Source organism: Rana temporaria, chromosome 3 (assembly GCF_905171775.1).
Source record: "Rana temporaria chromosome 3, aRanTem1.1, whole genome shotgun sequence".
Lineage (NCBI taxonomy): Eukaryota > Metazoa > Chordata > Amphibia > Anura > Ranidae > Rana > Rana temporaria.
This window is the reverse complement of record NC_053491.1, coordinates 462,629,243-462,656,234: the sequence shown is the minus strand read 5'-3', so window position 1 is coordinate 462,656,234 and position 26,992 is coordinate 462,629,243. Positions and strand designations below refer to the sequence as shown.

General features: G+C 48.2%; 1 protein-coding gene across 1 annotated transcript in view; it reads left to right on the top strand.

Moving 5' to 3' along the window:
• LOC120933538 overlaps positions 1 to 26,992 on the top strand; it is a 125,325-nt gene that overhangs the window by 8,456 nt on the left and 89,877 nt on the right. Inside the window, exon 2 of the mRNA XM_040346796.1 lies at positions 25,492 to 25,872. Within this exon, the coding sequence (XP_040202730.1) occupies positions 25,492 to 25,872 (381 nt within the window). The remainder of the gene's footprint in view (positions 1 to 25,491; positions 25,873 to 26,992) is intronic.

Here is a 26,992-nt window from a genome sequence, read left to right as displayed (position 1 = left end):
CTCCAAGCAATTTGAATTAGGCGCCCTTACGCCCGCTCGTTTTAGGCTACGCCGCCGTAGATTAGCAGGTAAGTAGATTGTGAATCACCACTAGCCTAACTAATTTACGGCGGTGTAGCCTAAACAGGCTAGGCTAGGCCGCCCTAAAGTTAGGCCAATGTTTGTGAATCTACCCCTCACAGATTTCCAAATTTTCAAATATTCAAATTTACGAATATTTGGAAAAATCTGTTAAACAGGTTTTCGTTAATTCAGATACAGTATTTCCAAATTTCCAAATTTGTTGAAATTTGTTAAAAACAAATGTGGAACTAAACAAATTGCACATGTCTACTAAGCAGCTGGTCAGTTGTTATTACAAGGAGCAGGAGATGTCCCCCCCTCCCACTGCCTTCCGCCGCTCCGCCCGGGTCTCCCGTCCCACCGGGAGACCCGAGCCACCAACCGACACGTCTGCCGGCTGGCTGGAGTCCCCAACAAAGCCGGATTCAGCTTTGATCGGGTCTCCTATGTGGAAACCTGGAAGTGACATCACTTCCCGTTTACTCGGCAGCCAATGGCATCATTTTTTAAAAAGTGTCAGCATTCAAAAATGCCAACCTTGACGTTTTAAATACTTTGAAGTGCAGAGGAGGGGTTTACATTCCCAGTGACAGCAATAAAAGGGATTTTTTTTTTTTTTTAAATGAACAGTTGTTAAAATATATAAATAAAATAAGAACTTTTTTTTCTAAAGCGCCCCAACCCTCTGTGCTCGCCCGCAAAAGAAACGCATACCCAAGTCTAAAATCTAAACAGTGTTCAAATCATATATGTGAGGTATTGCCACAGTAATTCTAGCGAAAGACCTCCTCTGTAACTGGTAAAAAAAAAGATTTTTAAGTACAGTAGTTTGTCGTCATTGCACGAGTGTGCACAATTTTAAAGTGTGACATGTTAGGTATCTATTTACTCAGCGTAACTTCATCTTTCACTTTATACAAAAAAACTGGGCTAACTTTATTGTTTATTTTTTTTTTTAATTCATTGAAACATATTTTTTCCATAAAAATTGCATTTGAAAGACCGATGCGCAAATACAAAGCGACATAAAAAAATATATATATCTCTCTCTCTCTCTATATATATATATATATATATATATATATATATATATGTATATACAGCCCTCAAAAAATCCACTCGCCTGCTCGCATTTTGCGAGTGGATTTTGAGGGGGGAGAGGGTGGGCTGCCTGGGAGGGGGGGGGACGAGCACCGCCGTCGGCCTGGGTTGTATGGGAGCCTGTGTCCCAGAGATCATAGGGGAAGAGAGAGGAGAGCCGCCGCCGCTGCCTGGCTGATTAGAGCACTGGGGAGTGGGGAACATAACAGCTTTCATTACAATAGCTGTGTGTTCCCCCGCCGTGCGGCGTCATATACAGCCCCTCCCCCTTGTCCGGGCACTTTGATAGACAGATCACCGTCCAATCCTGGGACGGTGATCTGTCTATCAAAATGCCCAGACAAGGGTGAGGGGCTGTATATGACTCCGCACGGCGGGGGAACACACAGCTATTGTAATGTAAGCTGTTATGTTCCCCAGCGCTCTAATTTGCCAGTAGTGTTGAGCAGAATATGCCATATTCGATTTCGCGATATATCTCGAATATATATTCGAATATTCGAGATATATTCGCTAAATTCGAATATTCGTGATATTTTATCGAAATTAAATGATTGCGATTTTTCGCTATTGCGAATGCGAAAATAATTGCGATTTTTTGATAACTGCGGTAGGAGCACTCTGATTGGCTCAGAATATTCGTGATATTTTATCGAAATATCGCAACATGCGAATGCGATATTTATTGCGCAATTTCGAGAAATGCTGGAGGAGCGCTCTGATTGGCTCAGAATATTCGTGATATTTTATCGACATATCGCAACATGCGAATGCGATATTTATTGCGCAATTTCGAGAAATGCTGGAGGAGCGCTCTGATTGGCTCAGAATATTCGTGATATTTTATCGAAATATCGCAACATGCGAATGCGATATTTATTGCGCAATTTCGAGAAATGCTGTAGGAGCGCTCTGATTGGCTCACTCTGAAATCGAATATTCGAGATATTTTAACGCAATTTCACAAAATGCGAATGCGAAATTGATTGCAGATATTTCGAAAACTGCTGTAGCAGCACTCTGAAATCGAATATTTATGATATTTTAGCCAAAAAACATATTGCGATTGCGATTTTTCGATCGCGCATGCGCGAACAACACGCGACCATTTCCTGGAGCCTTGCCAGTTTCCAACTTATGATCGCAACGCAATCGCAGAGCAAGATGGTTGGAAGCAATTTCACTGCATCTGAGGAAAAGATGATGATTTGTGTAAGTATTTTGACCACTGTTATTTCATTATCTTCAACTGCATTTTAGTCTAGTTTAAAAGTTATTATATATGATCAGATATTAGTATTTCACAAACAATGTGTCTCCTGCTTTTACAAAACTACAAGTCCCAGCATGCCTGGACAGCTGCAGACACCCTGGTTGGCAAATGTGTATTTAGGCACTTTTCCTTGTTATTTAGCATAATGAATTTAACATTTTTTTGGACATAGGACGTATGCGAACGTCCTGACTTCAGGGTCCTCAAGGCCCAAGGACGTTCGAATACATATTGCCCTTTAGATGTTGCAGAACTACAACTTCCAGCATGCCTGGGAATGCTGGCACTTCTAGTATTGTAAGTTCTGCAGGCCCACATTTTTCAGGCCTTTATGCACGGGTCTCTAAACTGTGGCACCCTAGATGCAGCAAAAGTAAAATTCTTAGCATGCACTGACAGACCGTGGCTGATGGGAGTAGTAGTTTTGCAACAGCTGGAGGTGGACTGGTCTTGAAACCCTGAGTTAGGTAACAAACCTGTAGTGTTTTGCAACCATTCTGCCTCCAGCTGTTTTTTTTCTGTTGAAAAGCCTGTGGCGTGCAAAACACAACCCAAAAACTCCACCCGGTGCAGTGAAAAATGTGCACACACCTAAAGAGTGACATCACAAAAAACTGCGACGGGTACATACGTCAGTGGTCCTCCGAAAAGGTCCCGTCTCTGACCCCCCGGGGCGTTAGGCTCCTGACAGGGAAAAGAGTTAGCAACGCATATCTCCCCTATACGTGTATCCTGTGTTGTTAATAATATATTCATAATTATGCAAATGATAATGGCTGCTATATTTATGCAAAAAAGGTGGCGACCGAAATGGCAGGATATAAAATCTGTCATGTTACCCCTGTCATTGATTAATAAGGCGAGAATGCTTCCAATTGTTGAATAGCATACATTTACGTCATATATCCATAAGGCTGTCAACAGAAGTATTACAATATACTTTGTTCTTCATCTTGCAGAAGTTCCTGGAAACAGGGTACGACCAGCTCCGCAGGCAGCCAGAGAAAAGGGCTGTGGTCAGCGCCCTAATCGCTGACTTTGGCGGCCAACACGACCACAAGGCGATTGTGAAGAAGTGGTCTGACCTGAAGAGGCGCCAAATGGATCAGGTCAGACGTCTTCGGGCTAAATATCATCCTGGTAAGTTATTGTTGACAGTTATGTTTTTTTTTTCAAAAGTGTATTTTGTGCGTGAACTCGAAAGAGAGAGGAGCCAGCCTGCAGGAGTTGGGAGGCCTCCCCCAGAGGTAATCTGCCACCTTTCTCCATGCCCCGGGTGGCAATGGCGGGTGTGAGGGGGTCCTCCCAACCCAACCTCGCATAGCACACCCACCGGGGGCGGGGCTGAGACCACCAAACTCAATTCACATGTAGCCGAGAGCGGGATCCGAACCCCTAGCTGCAGAGGTGAATCGCTTGTCAGCGCAGTGGCAATCGCGTGGAGCCACCGCAGCTCCTTTGGTGACAGTTATGTAAGGTCATATGTAATTCATGTAAGGTCAGATGTTGTTAACCAACATGCCATGTTGTGCTAACATATATCACCACCAGCCAAGGTATTCATAGTACTGTTGAAAAAAGACATGGGACAGCAGACAGGAACACAGAAGTTATGTGGGAACATACTTTTCCCATTGCTTTGCATGGGACTTTAAAGAAAAACCCCGACCATGGCAAATGGGGGTGGGTAAGGGTTAAACCACCTATCCTATGTTTGTGGCTGACATATAAGTAACCTGTGTGCCAAGTTTCATGTAAATATCTTTAGCCGTTTGTACGTGATGCTGGAACATACATACATACATACATACATACATGCACACACACGTTGAGTTTTATATATATAGATTCCCACTAAATTCCTGTGTTAGGCGTGGGGTTGTTATAGTAATCCCGTGTGCTCCATCAGGCCCTTTTTTTAACATGAGATCGTCTGAACAAAACAAAGGAGACAAAAACGGCTCATTTTAACATGGTGGCATCCCAGCTCACGCTCAGTCCCCTGTAGTGCCCACAAGACCCTTTAATATAACATTGTCCCATTGGTTAACTGTCCATATAAATCAATTTGTATTCATATACAATACAGCAGAGTACACAGAATTTGCATACGTCATTAGAAAACATTTTTATAATATATGAACATTGTGTTATTATAGGAGCTCCAATACCAGTTGTGCGCGCCAAGCGCAGAAGGCGCCAGGCTGATGAGGAGGAGGAGGATGCGGCAGAGGAGGATGCGGCAGAGGAGGAGATGGATGAGGAGGAGCAGCCAGGGCCCTCCCACTCCCCAACCCCAGCTCCTGTTGAGGAGCAAGCTGAGGAGCTTCCCCCCCCCCCACCCCAACTTCTCAAGCAGACGAGCAGGAGGAAGACAGCGGTCCTGTGAGCCTCGCTCAGGAAGGTAAATATGTGCACAATGATTAATAACATTTCAACAATAAAATGTAGATATAAAAATGGACAACATATAAAGCGCACCTGTCAGATTGTAGAACCATAATATGGTATTTATGCTAGAAGTATACAGGTAGTGCATAATTATTAGGCAAGTTGTATTTTTGAGGATTCATTTTATTATTGAACAACAACCATGTTCTCAATGAACCCCAAAAACTCATTAATATCAAAGCTGAATATTTTTGGAAGTAGTTTTTAGTTTGTTTTTAATGTTAGCTATTTTCGGGGGATATCTGTGTGTGCAGGTGACTACTATTACTGTGCAGAATTATTAGGCAACTTAACAAAAAAATAAATAGATACCCATTTCAATGATTTATTTTTAACAGTGAAACCAATATAACATCTCAACATTCACAAATACACATTTTTGACATTTAAAAACAAAACAAAAACAAATCAGTGACCAATATAGCCACCTTTCTTTGCAAGGACACTCAAAAGCCTGACATCCATGGATTCTGTCAGTGTTTTGATCTGTTCACCATCAACATTGCGTGCAGCAGCAACCACAGCCTCCCAGACACTGTTCAGAGAGGTGTACTGTTTTCCCTCCTTGTAAATCCCACATTTGATGATGGACCACAGGTTCTCAATGGGGTTCAGATCAGGTGAACAAGGAGGCCATGTCATTACTTTTTTTTATTTAATACCCTTTCTTGCCAGCCACGCTGTGGAGTACTTTGACACGTGTGATGGAGCATTGTCCTGCATGAAAATCATGTTTTTCTTGAAGGATGGTGACTTCTTCCTGTACCACTGCTTGAAGAAGGTCTCTTCCATAATCTGGCAGTAGGACTGGGAGTTGAGCTTGACTCCATCCTCAATCCGAAAAGGCCCCACAAGCTCATCTTTGATGATACCAGCCCAAACCAGTACTCCACCACCACCTTGCTGGCGTCTGAGTCGGACTGGAGCTCCCTGCCCTTTACCAATCCAGCCACGGGCTCTTCCATCTGGCCCATCAAGACTCACTCTCATTTCAGCAGTCCATAAAACCTTAGAAAAATCTTTCTTGAGATATTTATTGGCACAGTCTTGACGTTGCAGCTTGTGTGTCTTGTTCAGTGGTCGTCGTCTTTCAGCCTTTCTTACCTTGGCCATGTCTCTGGGTATTGCACACCTTGTGCTTTTGGGCACCCCAGTGATGTTGCAGCTCTGAAATATGGCCAATCTGGTGGCAAGTGGCATCTTGGCAGCTGCACGCTTAACTTTTCTCTGTTCATGGGCAGTTATTTTGCACCTTTGTTTTTCCACACGCTTCTTTTGTTTGATGATCACGCTTCAGAAGCTTTGCAATTTTAAGAGTGCTGCATCCCTCTGCTAGATATCTCTCTATTTTGGACTTTTCAGAGTCTGTCAAGTCCTTCTTTTGGCCCATTTTGCCAAAGAAAAGGAAATTGACTAATAATTATGCACACCTGATATAGAGTGTTGATGTCATTAGACCACACACCTTCTCATTACAGAGATGTACATTACCTAATATGCCTAATCGGTAGTAGGCTTTCGAGCCTATACAGCTTGGAGTAAGACAACATGCATAAAGAGGATGATGTGGTCCAAATACTCATTTGCCTAATAATTCTGCACTCCCGGGATGTGTTAGACACATAACAAGTGTATACACATGATAATGATTGATTAATAAGCAAAAAAAATATTTTATTTATTTGGTAACGTTCTTTGAAATCCAAATGTTTTTTTATTATATCCTAACAGCATCAAGAGAGATGATAAGGCAGAACAGACTCATCAAAAAAACCCACCAGAGGATCCTGCAAAACCAACGCAAGATCCGCTACCTGACGCAACAAAATGCTCTGCTAGAGCAGCAGCAATCCGAAAATATTGCGGAAATGGAACGGATTCATAAACGCAATCAGAGTTATATCTGAATTTATTTTTTTATTAAAAAATCTTATTTTTTGGAAATGTTTCATTTCTTTTTGAGATAGATTTGTAGGTTTTTCAACACATCTAACTTCACATCAAACAAATCAACATCAACACATTTAACTTCATAATAAGCAAAAACATTTTATACTATTATTTTATTTAACAGTAACCTAGGACAAACTAAAGCACACAACACAGACACGACGAACACAAAATAAACTGTTGAAAAATGAACATAACAAAAGCAACAATATATATATATATATACAAAGAGAGAGAGAGGGAGAGCAAGAAAGAGAGAGAGAATGCAGATGAGCTCTTGCAGACAGCCCAATGGTTGCAGTATAAATGCCGCAAAACAGGGTTTAACATAAGGTTCATTGTTATAGTTACACTTGCTGTTTAGATCCGGTCTGGTAGCTTGTAGCGGAGGCTGTTGGTGGATCCGCTGTGCCAGAGAGGTCATGAAGCTTTACTCAGCATGGAGGCAGCAGCAGTAGTATTAAAATATAATATAACTAGACAATGCATTTCCTGAGGAAAATGCGAGTGGGAATGCTGAATAGCTTAATTGCTGAGCCCCTTGCCAAAGACATTCACCATAACCACTACACTATCTTTAGGACACACAGCTTCTTTCTCTATCTGCAAAGTATAGAGTATGCTGACTTCCTGGTCGCCCCTCCCCCCTCAATAGGTTTCCCCTCCCCCCCAGGTCAGTGAGGAGGAATATTGCACAGAGGTCAGGAAAGTTATTTATGGAAAGAAATAACATTACAAACGCTTTTAATTCACAGATCTAATACATGATTTAAGCCTCCAAACAAAGCTTAATAAATCCTCAAACGTACATGCAATTGATACAACGACTACACCGTTTGAAATACACGGCCCTTGTAAACGCATCGATATGAAATTTATGTTGATAAACTAAAAAATGTGGCCATGTCTGCGATTTAGAAAAGAGCGTCTTTGTGAGTTCTGCAGCAACATTTTTTAGATAATTTAACATGAGAGTCTATGAGACATAATTTCTGGCTGTTGCTCCAATAACTAAAACTAAAATACGTATCGCAGAATTGATCACATTGCCAGAAACCAGACAAGCATAGCTACGTTTTGATATAAAAATTGTGTATGAAAAGTAGATCTTGTGGGCGTGAGAGCAATTTGTTTCCCCTTTTTCTAAAGATATTTTTAATTACAAAGATCTCCAATGTTAAGGTCACATGACAGACTCTAAATCCCCTCCATAGGATTACATTATAACCGATTGCATTTTTGTAAAAAATTCGCCAAACGTAAATTGCGTTTTCACCAAAAAATTGTAAACGATAACGATCTGAAAAGTCATAGCCGGATAGCTAAATATTTTGTGACCGCTTTAAAGTTTGTTTAGTGTCTGTAAGTGAAAGTATGAAGTAGCTGAAACTTTTGGCAGGGCATGTGAATTCAAAGGGGAAAAGGATGTTCTCATTGACTTCAATGTTAAAAAAAAGGGTCTAAAAGCTTAAAATTTATAAAAGTGTAAATAGTCGAAAAAAACTTGAAGTCCCATCATTAGCTGAACGAGACGAACATTTTTACAGTTGAATGGTCTCAATAGCTGAAAGTATGCCGAAGTTACGCAGAACCAAAAAACGTAAGGAATAATAAGATTACTAAATTTACGGATATCAATACTGGAAATGTTTATTAAAGCATTCACACTAATTAAGATTAATACATTTACGGGTATCCATACTGGGAATGCTTATTAAAGCATTCCCACTAAGTATCACACAGGCAGGATTTACAAGCAGTAGTGGTAATAGTACTAGATAGCATAAAAACACTTGGGGAATACTTTACAGCATCAGTAGTGGTCATAGTAGTCAATAGTGTACCAAAAAATTGGGACACAGGTGTCTTGACAGAGCTGTAATAGTAGTAGTAGACATTGACAATACAGTGTCAAATCACTTGGGCAAGAGGTGCCATGATGAACAGCAGCAGCAGCATCAGTAGTGGTAATAGTAGTATAGAGTGGCAAATAACTAGTGACATAGGTGTCTTGATTGAGCAGTAGTAGTAGTAGTAGACATTGACAATACAGAGTCATATCACTTGGGCAGGAGGTGCCATGATGAACAGCAGTGGTAATAGGAGTATATAGAGTGTGAATTAACTGCTGACATAGGTGTATTGACTGAGCAGCAGAAGCAGCAGTAGTAGTATTAGCAGTAGTAGTTGATACAGAGTCATATCACTTGGGCAGGAGGTGCCATGATGAACAGCAGTGTTAATAAGAGTATATAGGGTGTGAAATAACTGCTGACATAGGTGTATTGACTGGGCAGCAGAAGCAGCAGTAGTAGTATTACCAGTAGTAGTTGATACAGAGTCATATCACTTGGGCAGGAGGTGCCATGATGAACAGCAGTGTTAATAAGAGTATATAGGGTGTGAAATAACTGCTGACATAGGTGTCTTGACTGGGCAGCAGCAGCAGAAGCAGCAGTAGTAGTATTAGCAGTAGTAGTTGATACAGAGTCATATCACTTGGGCAGGAGGTGCCATGATGAACAGCAGTGGTAATAAGAGTATATAGAGTGTGAAATAACTGCTGACATAGGTGTCTTGACTGAGCAGCAGCAGTAGTAGTATTAACAGTAGTAGTTGATACAGAGTCATATCACTTGGGCAGGAGGTGCCATGATGAACAGCAGTGTTAATAAGAGTATATAGGGTGTGAAATAACTGCTGACATAGATGTCTTGACTGGGCAGCAGAAGCAGCAGTAGTAGTATTAGCAGTAGTAGTTGATACAGAGTCATATCACTTGGGCAGGAGGTGCCATGATGAACAGCAGTGTTAATAAGAGTATATAGGGTGTGAAATAACTGCTGACATAGATGTCTTGACTGGGCAGCAGAAGCAGCAGTAGTAGTATTAGCAGTAGTAGTTGATACAGAGTCATATCACTTGGGCAGGAGGTGCCATGATGAACAGCAGTGGTAATAGGAGTATATAGAGTGTGAAATAACTGCTGACATAGGTGTATTGACTGGGCAGCAGCAGCAGAAGCAGCAGTAGTAGTATTAGCAGTAGTAGTTGATACAGAGTCATATCACTTGGGCAGGAGGTGCCGTGATGAACAGCAGTGTTAATAAGAGTATATAGGGTGTGAAATAACTGCTGACATAGGTGTCTTGACTGGGCAGCAGCAGCAGAAGCAGCAGTAGTAGTATTAGCAGTAGTAGTTGATACAGAGTCATATCACTTGGGCAGGAGGTGCCATGATGAACAGCAGTGGTAATAAGAGTATATAGAGTGTGAAATAACTGCTGACATAGGTGTCTTGACTGAGCAGCAGAAGCAGCAGTAGTAGTATTAGCAGTAGTAGTTGATACAGAGTCATATCACTTGGGCAGGAGGTGCCATGATGAACAGCAGTGTTAATAAGAGTATATAGGGTGTGAAATAACTGCTGACATAGGTGTCTTGACTGATCCAGAGGAGTCATGGGAGAAAATCATGTGGTCAGATGAGACCATAATATAACTTTTTGATCATAATTTCACTAACCGTGTTCGGAGGAAGAATAATGATGAGTACCATGCCAAGAACGCCATCCCTAATGTGAAGCATGGTGGTGGTAGCATCATGCTTTGGTGGTGTTTTTCTGCACATGGGACAGGGTGACTGCACTGTATTAAGGAGAGGATGACCGTGGCCATGTATTGCGAGATTTTGGGCAACAACCTCCTTCCCTGAGTTAGAGCTTTGAAGATGGGTCGAGGCTGGGTCTTCCAACATGACAATGACCCAAAGCACACAGCCAGGATAACCAAGGATTGGCTCTGTAAGGAGCATATCAAGGTTCTGGCGTGGCCTAGCCAGTCTCCAGACCTAAACCCAATAGAGAATCTTTGGAGGGAGCTCAAACTCCGTGTTTCTCAGCGAGAGCCCAGAAACCTGACTGATGTAGAGAAGATCTGTGTGGAGGAGTGGGCCAAAATCCCTCCTCCAGTGTGTGCAAAGCTGGTGTAAAACTACAAGAAAGGTTTGACCGCTGTAATTGCAAAGAAAGCCTACTGTACCAAATATTAACATTGATTTTCTCAGATGTTAAAATAGTTATATTCAGCACTGTAAATACATCAGGTCCGGGGCTCCATCAGGGAATGCATGACAAGGGACCCTTCAGCGCCCTGAACCGACGACGGGTGCCAGAAAGTCACCGCCGATCCAGGACTCATTCATCTTTATGAATGTGAGTCTGTCCACGGAGTCTGTGGACAGACGGGTCCTCTTGTCCGTGACCACCCCACCTGCCGCGCTGAATGTCCGCTCAGATAGTACGCTGGAGGGGGGGCAAGACAATAACTCCAGCGCATACTGAGCGAGCTTGCGGCAGGTGTCCAATCTGGCAACCCAGTACTCCATGGGGTCGTCGGTGCTCATACTGTCAGAAGCACCGACGGACGCCATGTAGTCTGCCACCATGTGGGCCAGCCGCTGGTGGTGACTGCTGCTGCTGCTGGTGCTGGTACTGGGTCGCTCGGTTTGGAAGAACATCCTCATCTCATCCATTAGGTCCCCTGCTCGGCTGCTGCTGGGTGCAGCCACCTGCTGGGTGAGATGAGGGGGGACAACTGGAGGCCGGGGAGTTGCCTGCTCCAACTGGCTGACAATGCCTGCCTGCAGTTCCTCCATCCGGTGCTGCCTCCGGCTGGCTGGGATGAACTGCTCCAGTTTCCCCTTGCACCTGGGATCCAAAAGGGTGGCCATCCAGAAATCATCCCTCGCCTTGATGGTCTTAACCCGGGGGTCCCTCCTGAGGCATCTCAGCATGTGGGCAGCCATGGGGAAGAGCACAGCCCGCTGTGACTCCTCACTGCTGGCCAGGTGAATGAGGTCCGACTCTTCATCCCTGAGGCGCTGCTGGTCACGCTCAGAGATGCCCAACCCCCGGACTATCGGTGCCCCCAACACCGGCTCTCCCTCCTGACCAGGCCCTGACTCCGGGACGACACCAGCAACCACCTCCTCCTCATCATCATCATCCTCCTCCTCCTCCTCGTCCTGGCCCTGGTCTCGGTGGAGCATTGCTGACTCCTCCTGCTCCACCGAGGCACTCTCCCCAGCTTCGAGCAGGCGATCTAGTGTCCTCTCCAGCATGAACACTATTGGCAGCACGCTATTGAGGCCGACGTGCTCACTGCTGACCATCTTGGTCGCCTGCTCGAAGGAGGACAACACTTGGCAGACCTGCTTTATCTGCCCCCACTCCGCACAGGCGATGAAAGGGAGTTGTGGTGAAGCCCTCTCAGTGCGTAGTTCCATCAGGTACTCCCTCACCGCCCTTTGCTGCTCCCACAACCTCTTCAGCATGTGGAGGGTGGAGTTCCACCGCGTCACACTGTCCACAATCAGCCTGTGAAGGGGCAGACTGTACTTCCGCTGCAACTCGGACAGGGACGCGGTAGCGGTTGGGGAGCGCCTGAAGTGGCTGGCAATCCTACGCGCCTTTGCCACAATGTCACTCAACCCGGGATAAGTGCGCAGGAACTTCTGCACCACCAGGTTGAGGACATGTGCCAGACAGGGCACGTGGGTCAGACTGCCAGCACTGAGGGCGGCGAGTAGGTTGCTGCCATTATCGCAGACAACCATACCTGCCTGGAGCCTTCGGGGTGTCAGCCACTTCTGGACCTGAGCCTGAAGTGCTTTCAGCACTTCTTCTCCAGTGTGTCTCCGGTCCCCTAAACTAACAAGCTGGAGCACGGCCTGACAGCGCACGTGCCCCACACTTGAGTAGCTACGGGGGCGCTTGCTGGGAGGCTCAGCAGCTGCGGAGACAGTGGCTTGAGGGAGACCAGCAGTTCTCCCCTGGACACCCCCCGGGGCGGCACCACAAGATTGGTTGCCGCCGATCCCTCACCGACGCCTCGGAGGGAAACCCAATGGGCCGTGAAGCTGATGTAGTGCCCCTGCCCATGCCTGCTGGTCCAGCCATCCATTGTCAGATGAACCCTGTCGCTGACAGCGTGATCCAGCGACAGGGTTACATTCTGCACAATGTGCTGGTGTAGGGCAGGGACACCAGTCCTGGCAAAGAAATGGCGGCTGGGGACACGCCATTGGGGTTGGGCCTGCTCCAACATCTGCCTGAAGGGGTTGCTGTCAACTATGTTGAAGGGCAGCAGATGTTGGGCAATAACCCTTGCCAGGAGCCCATTGAGGGAACGCACACGTCGGTCTCCAGGGGGGAAGGGAGTGGTGCGGTCAAAGGCGTCTGAAATTGACGCCTGGCGCCGGACGGCAGTGCGGGACACAGACGCGGAGGGTGCTGTGGAAGTAGAGGTCTGGCTGCCGGTACCAGTACCTCTACTAGAGGGAGCGGGGGGGCATGACCTGCTGGAAAGAGATGAAGATGTGGCAGGGGCTGCTGTACCCTGCTCACTTGTGGTGGTGGCGGTGCTACCACCACCACGCTTCATCTCGTCAAACACCGCCCAGTGGTTTATCCTCAGGTGCTGGTTCAGGGCTGTGGTACCCACCCGAGCCAAACACTTCCCTCTCTTCACCCTCACTTTACAAATCCGGCAGATGGCCACGGTAGGGTTGTCTGCCACCAGGGTAAAGTAGTTCCAGACAGGTGACTTCAGCACCGCCCTCCTGTCAGATGGGGTGACGCTTACTTGCACCTGCTGGGACTCGGTGCGCACAGGTGGAGCTGCCTGCTGCTGCTGCTGCTCCTCCTGACACCTCCTGCTGCCATCACCAGTGGAGACCCTGACGATGGTCTCCCTGGTGGTGACCTGGCGCACCGTTTCACCAGGGTGCCTACCTTCCCCGTCGTCACTGACGTAGTGAGCCGACGCGTCAGATGGCAACCATGATGGGTCACCCTCTTCGCCCCCAGAGATGTCAGACCAAGGGCTGAGATGTGTTGGTCTGAGGGAACCAACTGACATGGAGCCTCTAGCCTGGCTCCGCTGTCCCCTCACCCACGCCTGGGTCTGACTAGGTGCTGCTGTTTCCTGCACCAAAACAGCAGCACCAGTTTGAAGGGATGTCTCTGGGATACTGCCAGCAGGTATCCCATCCTCCTCATCCATCCCTTCAAAAAGGTCCTGACCATCAGGACAGAGCTGAAGGTCTGCCTGATGCATGGCCTCCCCCAAGATATCCCTCTCACTGTCGCTGTCGAACAGTAAGATGCTGGACTCTTGGGGGCTGGGGGGGGGTACTACAGGCACCGGTGTAATGGTGGTACTACTGTGAGTCGGGACCGACGACTCAGTGGCACTGCTGTGCCCCATGTAGTCCACCACTACTTCAGCCTGAGATGGCAATATCGGGCGGCTGCCCGATGGGAAGAACTCCCGGATCAGGCGGACTCCCCTTGCACCCGATCCTCTACCACTAGTAGGGGCACGAGAGGTACCCCGTGCTGGCAGCGACCCAGCACTGGGAGTAACTCCCCTACCCCTGCTGCCACGGCCACGGATGCCGCTCATAATTGCTGATATGTGTGTGGGGGGTAAACTTTATTGGGGGGGGGAAATGTGAGGAAAATGTGTTTTTGTGTTTTTTTTACAAGACAGGCATGCAGACAAAGACGTACACAGACAGCTACTAAACTATAAGAAAAGTAGTACACCAAAGACAAGGACTACAAAATTAAAGAAAAAAAAAAGCACTAAACAAACACTAACTTTTTTTTTTTTTTTTTAAACACAAAACACAGACACTAAACACACACTAAGCTAAGCTAGATGAAATAAATGTACACTAACAGTGTGTACACTTACTACACAAAATTTAACTAAACTGAACACAAAACTTAGCTTTTAGAAAAGCTCTTTAGGAAAAACTAAGCAAAATGTGCACTGAAATGACTAGCAAATATCACTGAACAGCGAAGCTGCAAGATCAAACAGTAACACAAGATGAACAAAACTTAGCTTTGAAAAAAGCTCTTTTAGAAAGCTCAGCAAAATGTGCACTGAAATCACTAGCAAATATCACTGAACAGCAAAGATGCAAGATCAAACAGTAACACAAGATGAACAAAACAGCACAAAACAGCACAAAACGTAGCTTTGAAAAAAGCAGTTGATATACTGGAATATATGCACTGGAATCACTAAATAGCAATGCAGCACTATGCTGGTGATGATATAAATCAATCAGGAACAGACACAGGAACACAGAAACAGCCTCCACACTCTCTAGCCAGCTTCTGAATCTGCAATGAAATGGTGCTGGGAGTGAGCTTATATAATGTCCGTGCAGGCAGGTTCCTATTGGTTGCTAACCTCTGACGAGTGTGGAAGGAGAACTCTGATTGGCTCTGATGCAAAAGGGCGGAGAAAATAATCGCGCAATATTCCTATTGCCGAATATTCGCATTGCGAATATTCGGCAATATAAAATGATCGCTTCAGCTACTCGGCCCAAGGTCTCTAATCATACCAGCAATGCTTTTAGACGTCTATGGAGATCACTAGGATGTGATCTGTTTTAAAAATGAAACTGTAAAAATCGCTCTGATGCGGAAGATAGGGGCGAAGAAAATAATCGCGCGATATTGCGTTTGCCGAATAATCGCATTGCGATTTTTCGGGAAAATTCAATGAACGCTTCAGCTACTCGGCCCAGGGTCTCTAATCATACCAGCAATGCTTTTAGACGTCGATGGAGATATCTAGGATGTGATCTGTTTTAAAAAAAAAATTGTAAAAAATCGAATATTCGGAATTGCGAATATTCACCGCAAAATTCGAAATATAGCGCGATTTCTCGAATATGCTATATTCGAGTCGAATATTCGCAATGCGAATATTCGTGAGCAACACTATTTGCCAGCAGTGGTGGCTCTCCCCTCTCTTCCCCTAAGATCTCTGGGACACAGGCCGAACTGGGGACACATGCCGAACTGGGGACACATGCCAAACTGGGGACACAGGCTGAAACTGGGGACAATTGCTGCATTGGGGACACAGGCTGAACTGGGGAAACAGGCTGCATTGGGGACACAGGCTGAAACTGGGGACACAGGCTGCATTGGGGACACAGGCTGAAACTGGGGACACAGGCTGCATTGGGGACACAGGCTGAAACTGGGGACACAGGCTGGATTGGGGACACAGGCTGAAACTGGAGACACAGGCTGCATTGGGGACACAGGCTGAAACTGGGGACACAAGCTGCATTGGGGACACAGGCTGAAACTGGAGACACAGGCTGCATTGGGGACACAGGCTGAAACTGGGGACACAGGCTGCATTGGGGACACAGGCTGAACCTGGGGACACAGGCTGCATTGGGGACACAGGCTGAACCTGGGGGCCAAGGCTGAACCTGGGCACACAAGCTGCATTGGGGACACAGGCTGAAACTGGAGACACAGGCTGCATTGGGGACACAGGCTGGATTGGGGACACAGGCTGAAACTGGAGACACAGGCTGCATTGGGGACACAGGCTGGATTGGGGACACAGGCTGAAACTGGAGACACAGGCTGCATTGGGGACACAGGCTGGATTGGGGCAGGGCTGGTGCAAGGATTTTTGACACCCTAGGCGAAGCCTCATTTTGCCCCCCCCCCCCCCCCCCCCTGTGCCATTCGCTCCGCCCCTCACTGAGATTTTTGCAGTGCCTCTTCACCTATTTCTTCTGCTGTGGTCCACAGGCCTGCACCTGTGCCTCTGGACCCGGCCAAAAGACAACTAGAGGATGGCGTTGGCTCACTTCCTCACGCCAGCCGTAGCCACAGGCTAGAGCAATATACAGAGAGGCCAACTGTGTAACTGCCTGTCTGTACGAGCGACAGATACACTGACAATGCTACGCTCCTAGAAAAAAAACAATAAAAAATGCAAATTTTTTGACCTGAAAAAAGATCTGCATTTATTTTTATTTTTTTACAAAACTGGATTTGAACCTCCACACCTCAAATCACCCCAATTCCTGTATTTTTAGGTCTCAGATCACCACAATTCTACCACCTTTACACCTCAGATCACCCCATCACTGTATCATCCTGAACGCCTATTCCCCTCTGCACTCCCCACCTTTGTTCCCCTTAAACCCCCCCCCCACACACACACACACATCAGTTCCTATATGTACCCCCTGTACATCTGTTCCTTCCCCCACCCAATCAGTTCCTCTTTGTAACGCCCCCCCCCCTCCAACACACACACACACACATCTGTTCCCCCTCTGTACCCACCTGCACATCTGTCCCCCCCCCCACATACACACCAGTTCCCACTCTGTACCTCCCTGCACATATGTTTCCCCCACACATCTGTCCCCCCCCCCCCCACACCAGTTCCCACTCTGCCCCCCCAGTTCCCACTTTGTACCCTCCCCACACACACACACATCTGTCCCCCCCCCCCACACACCAGTTCCCACTCTGTACCCCTCTGCACATCTGCCCCCCACACCAGTTCCCACTCTGTACCCCCCCCCACACACACACACACACCTGTCTCTGCCCACACCAGTTCCCACTTTGTACCCTCCCCCCACACACACACACATACATCTGCCCCCCCCCACACACCAGGTCCCACTCTGTACCCCCCCCCCCCACACACACACACACCTGTCTCTGCCCACACCAGTTCCCACTTTGTACCCTCCCCACACACACACACACACACATACATCTGCCCCCCCCCCCCACACACACCAGTTCCCGCACTGTACCCCTCTGCACATCTGCCCCCCCACACCAGTTCCCACTCTGTACCCCCCCCCCCCCCACACACACACACCTGTCTCTGCCCACACCAGTTCCCACTTTGTACCCTCCCCCCCCCCCCACACACACACACACACATACATCTGTCCCCCCCCACACACCAGGTCCCACTCTGTACCCCCCCCCCCACACACACACACACACACCTGTCTCTGCCCACACCAGTTCCCACTTTGTACCCTCCCCACACACACACACATACATCTGTCCCCCCCCACCAGTTCCCGCACTGTACCCCTCTGCACATCTGCCCCCCCACACCAGTTCCCACTCTGTACCCCTCCCCACACACACATCTGCCCCCCCACACACCAGTTCCCACTCTGTACCCCTCTGCCCCCCCACACCAGTTCCCACTCTGTACCCCTCCACACACACACACATATGTCCCCCTCCACACCAGTTCCCACTCTGTACCCCCATGCACATCTGCCCCCCCCACAGAAGTTCCCACTCTGTCCCCCCCAGTCCCCACTCTGTTCCCCCCCTACACACACACACCTGTCCCCCCCCCCCACACACCAGGTCCCACTCTGTACCCCCCCCACACACACATACCTGTCTCCGCCCACACCAGTTCCCACTCTGTACCCCTCCACACACACACATATGTCGTCCCCCCCCACCAGTTCCACTCTGTACCCCCATGGACATCTGCCCCCCCCCACTGCAGCTCCCACTCTGTCCCCCCAGTCTCCAATCTGTACCCCCCCACACAGTCACACACACCTGTCTCCGCCCACACCAGTTCCCACTCTGTACCACACACACACACAATCTGCCTCCCCACACACGTTCCCACTCTGTAACCCCCCCCCCCACACACACACATATCTGCCCCCCCACACACACAAACCAGTTCCCCCTCTGTACACAAAGTTAAACTTGACAGCACAGCAGAGTACATTTTATAATTTCTTGTGACAGTGTGCAGGCTGCAGCACTGAGTGTCCTGCCTGTGCTTATATTGTGTACCTGAGCCAGCGGGGGTTAAGTTTAGGGTTGTCCCGATACCACTTTTTTAGGACTGAGTACAAGTACCGATACTTTTTTTTATGTACTCGCCGATACCGAATACCGATACTTTTTTAAAATGTGTCCCCAAATGCAGCCATGTCCCCCCACATATGCAGCCATGTCCCCCCACATATGCAGCCATGTCCCCCCCATATTCCAGCCATGTCCCCCCCATATTCCAGCCATGTCCCCCCCATATTCCAGCCATGTCCCCCACATATTCCAGCCATGTCCCCCACATATTCCAGCCATGTCCCCCACATAATGCAGCCATGTCCCCCACATATTCCAGCCATGTCCCCCACATATTCCAGCCATGTCCCCCACATATTCCAGCCATGTCCCCCACATATTCCAGCCATGTCCCCCACATAATGCAGCCATGTCCTACATACCTTGATGATGCCGCACGTGCCGCCGTTAATCACGACGGGTTTGCGGCGGCGGCGGGGGGGAACAAGTATTCTATTTCAGTATCGGGGGTATTTGCGGGAGTACGAGTACTCCCGCAAATACTCGGTATCGGTCCCGATACCGATACTGGTATCGGTATCGGGACAACCCTAGTTAAGTCTTTTCTGAAGGAGAACGGAGCTGCTGCCAGTCTGTCTCCTCTGACAACAGATCCCGACCCCGAGCGACCAGGAGGAGGGGGGGAGGCGGGGGTGCATCGGACATCGCTGCTTGCATGCAGGGCTTCAGTCTATGATCTCACCAGCCCTGACCGGTGTGGCATTCAACTTCCACCATAAATCATCATCAAGACATCACCTTCATCACGCTATTCCCGGCCAGCTGCTGTCCCAGCTCTCTCCCCTCATCTCACTGCCGCTGCTACGGCGCTGCAGGCTGGGAATATCGTGATGAAGGTGATGTCTTCACGGCGCAAACCGCCTCCTAGCCTGGCGGCGAATCCCCAGCGAGTGGCTGGGGATCCGGATTTTGCCGCTCCCCCTACTCTGGCGCTCTAGGCAGCCGCCTGACTTGCCTATGCCTAGCGCCGGCCCTGGATTGGGGACACAGGCTGGATTGGGGACACAGGCTGAAACTGGAGACACAGGCTGCATTGGGGACACAGGCTGAAACTGGAGACACAGGCTGCATTGGGGACACAGGCTGAAACTGGAGACACAGGCTGCATTGGGGACACAGGCTGGATTGGGGACACAGGCTGGATTGGGGACACAGGCTGAAACTGGAGACACAGGCTGCATTGGGGACACAGGCTGGATTGGGGACACAGGCTGAAACTGGAGACACAGGCTGCATTGGGGACACAGGCTGAAACTGGAGACACAGGCTGCATTGGGGACACAGGCTGGATTGGGGACACAGGCTGGATTGGGGACACAGGCTGAAACTGGAGACAAAGGCTGCATTGGGGACACAGGCTGGATTGGGGACACAGGCTGAAACTGGAGACACAGGCTGCATTGGGGACACAGGCTGAAACTGGGGACACAGGCTGCATTGGGGACACAGGCTGAACCTGGGGACACAGGCTGCATTGGGGACACAGACTGAACCTGGGGGCCAAGGCTGAACCTGGGCACACTTGCTGCATTGGGGACACAGGCTGAATCTGGGGACACATGCTGCACTAAGGGCCGGGACACAGGCTGCACTGGCAGGCACAGGCTGCATTGGCGGACACCGACAGGCTGCATTTTTGGTTATGGATAAAGTTGTTATTAATATTTATTTTTATAACTTAATTCTGCATAGAACATTTAAGTGTAATTTCATGACATAATATATGAGGGCGTGTTATGGGGCGGAATTAGGGACAGGGCAGGGTAGGGGTTGGGCAGGGCAACTGGTGGCTAGTAAACCTTGAGGCCTGGCTAGTAGATCAGGACTTGAAATTTTGAGCCCTGTGTATATATATATATATATTTATAATGTCAGAAATGGGCCTAGTCTTAAAGTGGTTAAAATGTTGCTATGAGATCCCATGATCTAGCTATGAGTAAGCATCTCACGATGTGAAACGCGTTAGCCACCTTCTCCTGTTTTTCACTTTTTATTTTTCACTGTACAGCTTTGGATTATTTTGATTTTACTCAATAAAGACGTCATTCAATAGAGTGCGGCAGTCAAGGATTTTTTCTTATCTCATCACATAAACTATAGTTTTGGAAATGGAGATGTACTTTAACCACTTAAGGACCGCCTCCTGCACATATACGTCGGCAGAATGGCACGGCTGGGCACAAGCACATACAGGTACGTCCTCTTTAAGTGCCCAGCCGTGGGTCGCGGCCGTGCGCCCGTGACCCGGTCCGAAGCTCTGTGACCGCGGCCGCGGGACCCGCAGACCCGATCGCCGCTGGAGTCCCGCGATCGGTCCCCGGAGCTGAAGAACGGGGAGAGCAGTGTGTAAACACAGCTTCCCCGTTCTTCACTGTGGCGCCGTCATTGATCGTGTGTTCCCTTATATAGGGAAACAGAATCAATGATGTCACACCTATAGCCCCCCCCTACAGTTAGAAACACAGATAAGGTCACACTTAACCCATTCAGAGCCCCCTTGTGGTTAACTCCCAAACTGCAATTGTCATTTTCACAGTAGTCTGACACCCTGCATCTCCGATCTCGGTAAAGAGCCTCCGGCGGAGGCTCTTTACCATGTGATCAGCCGTGTCCAATCACGGCTGATCACGATGTAAACAGGAAGAGCCATTGATCGGCTCTTCCTCACTCGCATCTGACAGATGCGAGTAGAGGAGAGCCGATCGGCGGCTCTCCTGACGGGGGGGTTTGCGCTGATTGTTCAGTGCAGCCCCCCCTCGGATGCCCACACTGAACCACCAGGAAAGCCCACACTGGACCACCATAATAAAAAAATTTGAATAGATGCCAATCAGTGTCCACAAAGGGGCACTGACTGGCAACAAGGGCACTGACTGGCACAATATGGGATCAACAAGTGATGCCCAGCAATGCCATCAGTGCCACCCCTCAGTGTCCATCAGTGCCAATCAGTGCCACCCCTCAGTGCCCATCCGTGTCCAGTGCCCACCTATCAGTGCCCATCTGTGCCACCCATAAGTACCCAGCAGTGCAACCCATAAGTGCTGCCCATGAGTGCCCATCAGTGCCGCCTATGTGTGCCCATCAGTGCCGCATATTAGCGCTGCCTATCAGTGCCCATCAGTGCAGCCTATCACTGTCCATCAGTGCCGCCTCATCAGTGCCAATCAGTGCCACCTCATCGGTGCCCATCACTGCTGCCATATCAGTGCCTGTAATCGAAGAAAAAAACGTATTTACAAAAAAATTAACAGAAAAAAATATAAACTTTATTTTTTTCTAAATTTTCAGTCTTTTTTTTTTGTTTTTGCGCAAAAAAATAAAATCACAGAGGTGATCAAATAACACCAAAAGAAAGCTCTATTTGTGGGAACAAAATGATAAAATAATTGTTTTGGTACAGTGTAGCACGACCACGCAATTGTCATTCAAATTGCGACAGCGCAGAAAGCTGAAAATTGGCTTGGGCAGGAAGGTGCGTAAGTGCCCGGTATGAAAGTGGTTAAGGGGGTGTGGCAGGGAGTTGTGTCCTATGTCTCCATACTTTTGCTAATAGGTGTCCCTCGTTCCCATCTCAAAAAATTGGGAAGTATGGTAAAGTCTGAGGCCGGGATTCAGAAAGGACTTACGACGGCGTATCTCCAGATACGCCGTCGTAAGTCCAAATGAGCGCCGTCCAGGGCCGGACTTACCATTGGCCTTGACTGGGCTCAAGCCCAGGGGCCCCACCCAATAGGGGGCCCCCTTTAAAAAAAAAAAAAAAAAAAATTTTTTTTTTTTTTTTTTAGGGGTCCGGAGGTCCCCAGGGGCCCGGAAGGCCCCCAGGGCCCCGGACGGCAACCCCCCTTTTTTTTATATATTTTTTATTTTTATATATATAATATTATATATATATATATATATTTTATTGTTATTATTAAAGGGCCCAGGGGTCTCCAGGGCCCCGGATGGCAACCCCCCTTTTTTTTATTTATTTTTTGTAAAAAAATGTTTTTTTTATATATTTTTTATTTTTATATATATAATATATATATATGTATATATATATATATATATATATATATATATATATATATATATATATATATTTTATTATTAAAGGGCCCAGGGGTCTCCAGGGCCCCCGGATGGCAACCCACCTTTTTTATTTTTTTATAAAAAAAATTACATTTTTTTATATATATATATATATATATATATATATATATATTTATTAAAGGGCTCAGAGGTCCCCAGGGCCCCATGTGGCAACCCCCCCTTTTTTATTTTTTTTATAAATGTTTATTTTTTTATTTTTGTTTATTTTTTTATTTTTTATTAAAAGGCCCAGAGGTCCCCAGGGCCCCCGGGTTTGGCAACCTCCCTTTTTTTATGTATTTTTTATAAATGTTTTTTTTTTTTTATTATTAAAGGGCCCAGAGGTTTATTTTTTCTTTTTATTAAAAGGCCCAGAGGTCCCCAGGGCCCCGGATGGCTACATATATTTATATATATTTGTTTTCTTCTTTATTTCTTCTTTTTTTTGTAAAGGCTCCCCCGCTTCTCAATTTGCGGCAGCCCCCACGCTTCTCAATTTCAGGCGGCAGCACCCCCACCCCCCCTAGGTTCTCTGCTTCAGGGGGCCCATGCCTTAAGCTGTGCAAGGGGCCCCAAAATTCCTGATGGCGGCCCTGCGCATACCTCCCAACACGCACGGATTCTGTGGGACTTTCCCGCACAGACAGCTTCTTCCAGCAGTCCCGCAAAAGGGTTAATTTTCCCGCACTGCAAGAGGAGGCAGCACGGAAGCAGGAGGAACCGGAGTGGTGTGTGGAGGACTGTGGCTGCTGAAGGGAAGATAGCCGAGAGCCGGGCTAATGACAGTCTGTGGCCCCGGCTGTTGGCACAGGTGAGAGGCACTCCCCCCCTCAACAACTGCAAAATCCCCCCCCGCTCAACAACTTTAATGCGCTCCCCCCCGCTCAACAACTTCAATTCGCCCCCCCCCCCGCTCAACAACTTCGATCCCCCCCAATTCTCGGCTCCAGGGGGCCCCTTCAACACTCAAGCCCAGGGGCCCCCACCACCCTAAGTCCTGCCCTGGCGCCGTCGTATCTATGCACTTATTCAGAAAGGCAGTTACGCCTGAATTTAGCCAAGATACGACCGACGTAAGTCTCTTACGCCGTCGTATCTTGGGTGCATATTTACGCTGGCCGCAAGGGGCGCTTCCGCTGATTTACGCATCGAATATGCAAATGACCTAGATACGCTGATTCACGAACGTACTTGCGCCCGTCGGATTTAGCTACGCCGTTTACGCAAGGCTTACGTCCGGCGTAAGTTTACCCCTCATAAAGCAGGGGTAGGTCATGTTAAGGTATGGACGTCGGAAACGTTGGAACAGCGTCGTATTTTACGCCGTTTACGTAAGTCGTACGTGAATGGGGCTGGGCGTAAGTTACGTTCACGTCTAAAGCATTGAGCCGACGTATCTTAGGGAGTATTTGCAGCGTGATTCTGAGCATGCGCGCGCATGCTCTGTTCGATCGGCCATGCATTTACACGGGGGTCACGGTTAATTTAAATACAACACGCCCACGGCCTTGCTACTTTGAATTAGGCGGGCTTACGCCGGCCCATTTTACGTTACGCCGGCGTAAGAAAGGGAGCAAGTCCTTTCTGAATACAGTACGAGCCACTCTAGGTTACGTCGGCGTAGCGCATATCAGATGCGCTACGCCGCACTAAAGATAAGACAATCTCTCTGAATCCCGGCCCATGTATTTAGTGAGTAAATATGACTCCCCCATATAAGATTTTATACATTAACTGCTTGCCAACCAGCCGCCGTCATTCTATGGCGGCAGGTCGGCTCTCCTGGGCGAGAGCCCGTAGCTCTACATCGGCTCTTTGAGCCGCCACTAGGGGCGCGTGCGTGTGCCCGGCGGCCGCGATCGCCGCCGGGCACACGCGATCGCTCGTTACAGAGCGGGGACCGGGAGCTGTGTGTGTAAACACACAGCTCTCGGTCCTGTCAGGGGGGAAATGCTGATCTTCTGTTCATACAATGTATGAACAGCGATCAGTCATTTCCCCTAGTGAGTCCACCCCCCCCCCCACAGTAAGAACACACCCAGGCATACTTAACCCCTTCCCCGCCCCCTAGTGTTAACCCCTTCACTGCCAGTGGCATTTTTATAGTAATCCAATGCATTTTTATAGCACTGATCGCTATAAAAATGCCAATGGTCCCAAAAATGTGTCAAAAGTGTCCAAAGTGTCCGCCATAATGTTGCAGTACCGAAAAAAAAATCGCTGATCGCCGCCATTACTAGTAAAAAAAAATATTAATAAAAATACCATAAAAATACCCCCTATTTTGTAAACGCTATAACTTTTGCGCAAACCAATCAATTAACGCTTATTGCGATTTTTTTTACGAAAAATATGTAGAAGAATACGTATCGGCCTAAACTGAGGAAAAAAATGTTTTTTTATATATTTTTGGGGGATATTTATTATGGCAAAAAGTAAAAAATATTCATTTTTTTCAAAATTGTCGCTATATTTTTGTTTATAGCGCAAAAAATAAAAACCGCAGAGGTGATCAAATACCACCAAAAGAAAGCTCTATTTGTGGGAAAAAAAGGACGGCAATTTTGTTTGGGAGCCACGTCGCACGACCGCGCAATTGTCTGTTAAAGCGACGCAGTCCCGAATCGCAAAAAGGTCTCTGGTCTTTGGGCAGCAATATGGTCCAGGGGGTAAGTGGTTAACATTAATAAGATCATTTATATCAAGCTGATCTCTTCTAGGATGTCCAAGAAATCACTGGAAAAAAACGTTTTAAAGTTCCGGTAGTAATATTAAATCTCAACTTATCTGCTAATTTTAGGGATCACAGGATCTCCCGTGTGTGTTCATCAGATGACAACCCATACAATACAGTCCAGGGGATCTGTTACCATTCCATGTTCATACTCCGACCCTGGGATACCTGATGAAGATGTACGGGTCACATGGCGGGAGACCGATAGAGAATATTGTTCATCTGTAGCTGCTGAGGACACAATCATTTCACCTTCTGGAAATGTTACAGAGAAATATGAAGGAAGACTCTCCAGAGAGAAGGATCCTAACAGGAATCGGACGGAATACATCAGAATTACAGGACTGGAATCAACGGATGGGCCTCGATTTTGCTGCCTACTATACAATATTAGATATGGGAACACATTCAAGGAAAGTAGAATTGGTACTCTTCTGCAGTTTTCAGGTAAATTATCTAACTATTATCTATCTATCTATCTATCTATCTATCTATCTATCTATCTATCTATCTATCTATCTATCTATCTATCTATCTATCGCACCCCCTGAACCCCCGGGAGCATGGTGATACCCCCAGAGAAAGGGTGTACAGTGAGGCCCGGAGTGAAAAGCCAGAAACAAATAAACGTAGGGCCGGGCATGACTGTGGGGAGGTAGGACAAGGAAGAGTTAAGGAATGAAAGAAGCTGGTTGGTGGAAAGACAATGAAATGGCTGGCAGAGAGGGGAGGAGTATTATAAAAGGGGGAGGCGTGGACTCGGGAGGAAAGTGCGGGAAGGAACGACCAGAGGAGGCAGGTTTTTCTCTGCTCCCGGTCTTTAGATAGGAAAGATGGATATAGATCTAATATTCGCACGGCTAAGGGCGGCGGCCGCGTCTCGGGACCACGGATGGCTGGAGGAACAGGTCGGTGGTCTGCTGAGGGAAGAAGCGGGGGGGTCCCAGGAGACAGAAGCGCGGCTGCCTCGCGCTCGGAGGTCCAGGGCCCCGGAGCGTTACTCGCCCAGCCCTACAGTGAGAGCTCAGCGCCCAGTTAGGAGCCCCCATGTGGACCCGGCGCCCCCCCGGCCAAGCGTGCCAATGCTTTGGCGGGGGGTGAGGCGGACCGGAATCCTCGCCGTCGGCGGAGCTCGGTGGGCGGGGCTACGGGTCACGATGGCGCCAGTTCCTCGCCTGCTCGTCGGGGACACAGGGATCGCTCGGTCTCCCCCTCTAGTCCGGGGATCGCGAGGGGGGGGACTCGGCGCGGGAGAAGCAGGGATTCGACTGGCAGGCTGGATTCCCATGCGGCCGCCGGTTCCCGGAGGGGAGGGGGGTCGGACTCCCCCAACCAGGAAGATGGAGGGCCGGGGCCTAGTCGGGGCCCTGGGAGAGCAGATGGGCAGTCCGCTCCGACGACAGCCGGGTCATACTCCAGAGGTCGCCCGGCGCCTAGGCCAGGGTCTGCGACCTCCAGGCATGGTCCACCTGGGGGGTTGACATCTTCTCGGACGCCGGCTTCGGAAGACAGGTCGGAGGGGGAAGTCTCAGAGTCGGACGGAGAGGAGCCCGCGGTGGTGGCGCCG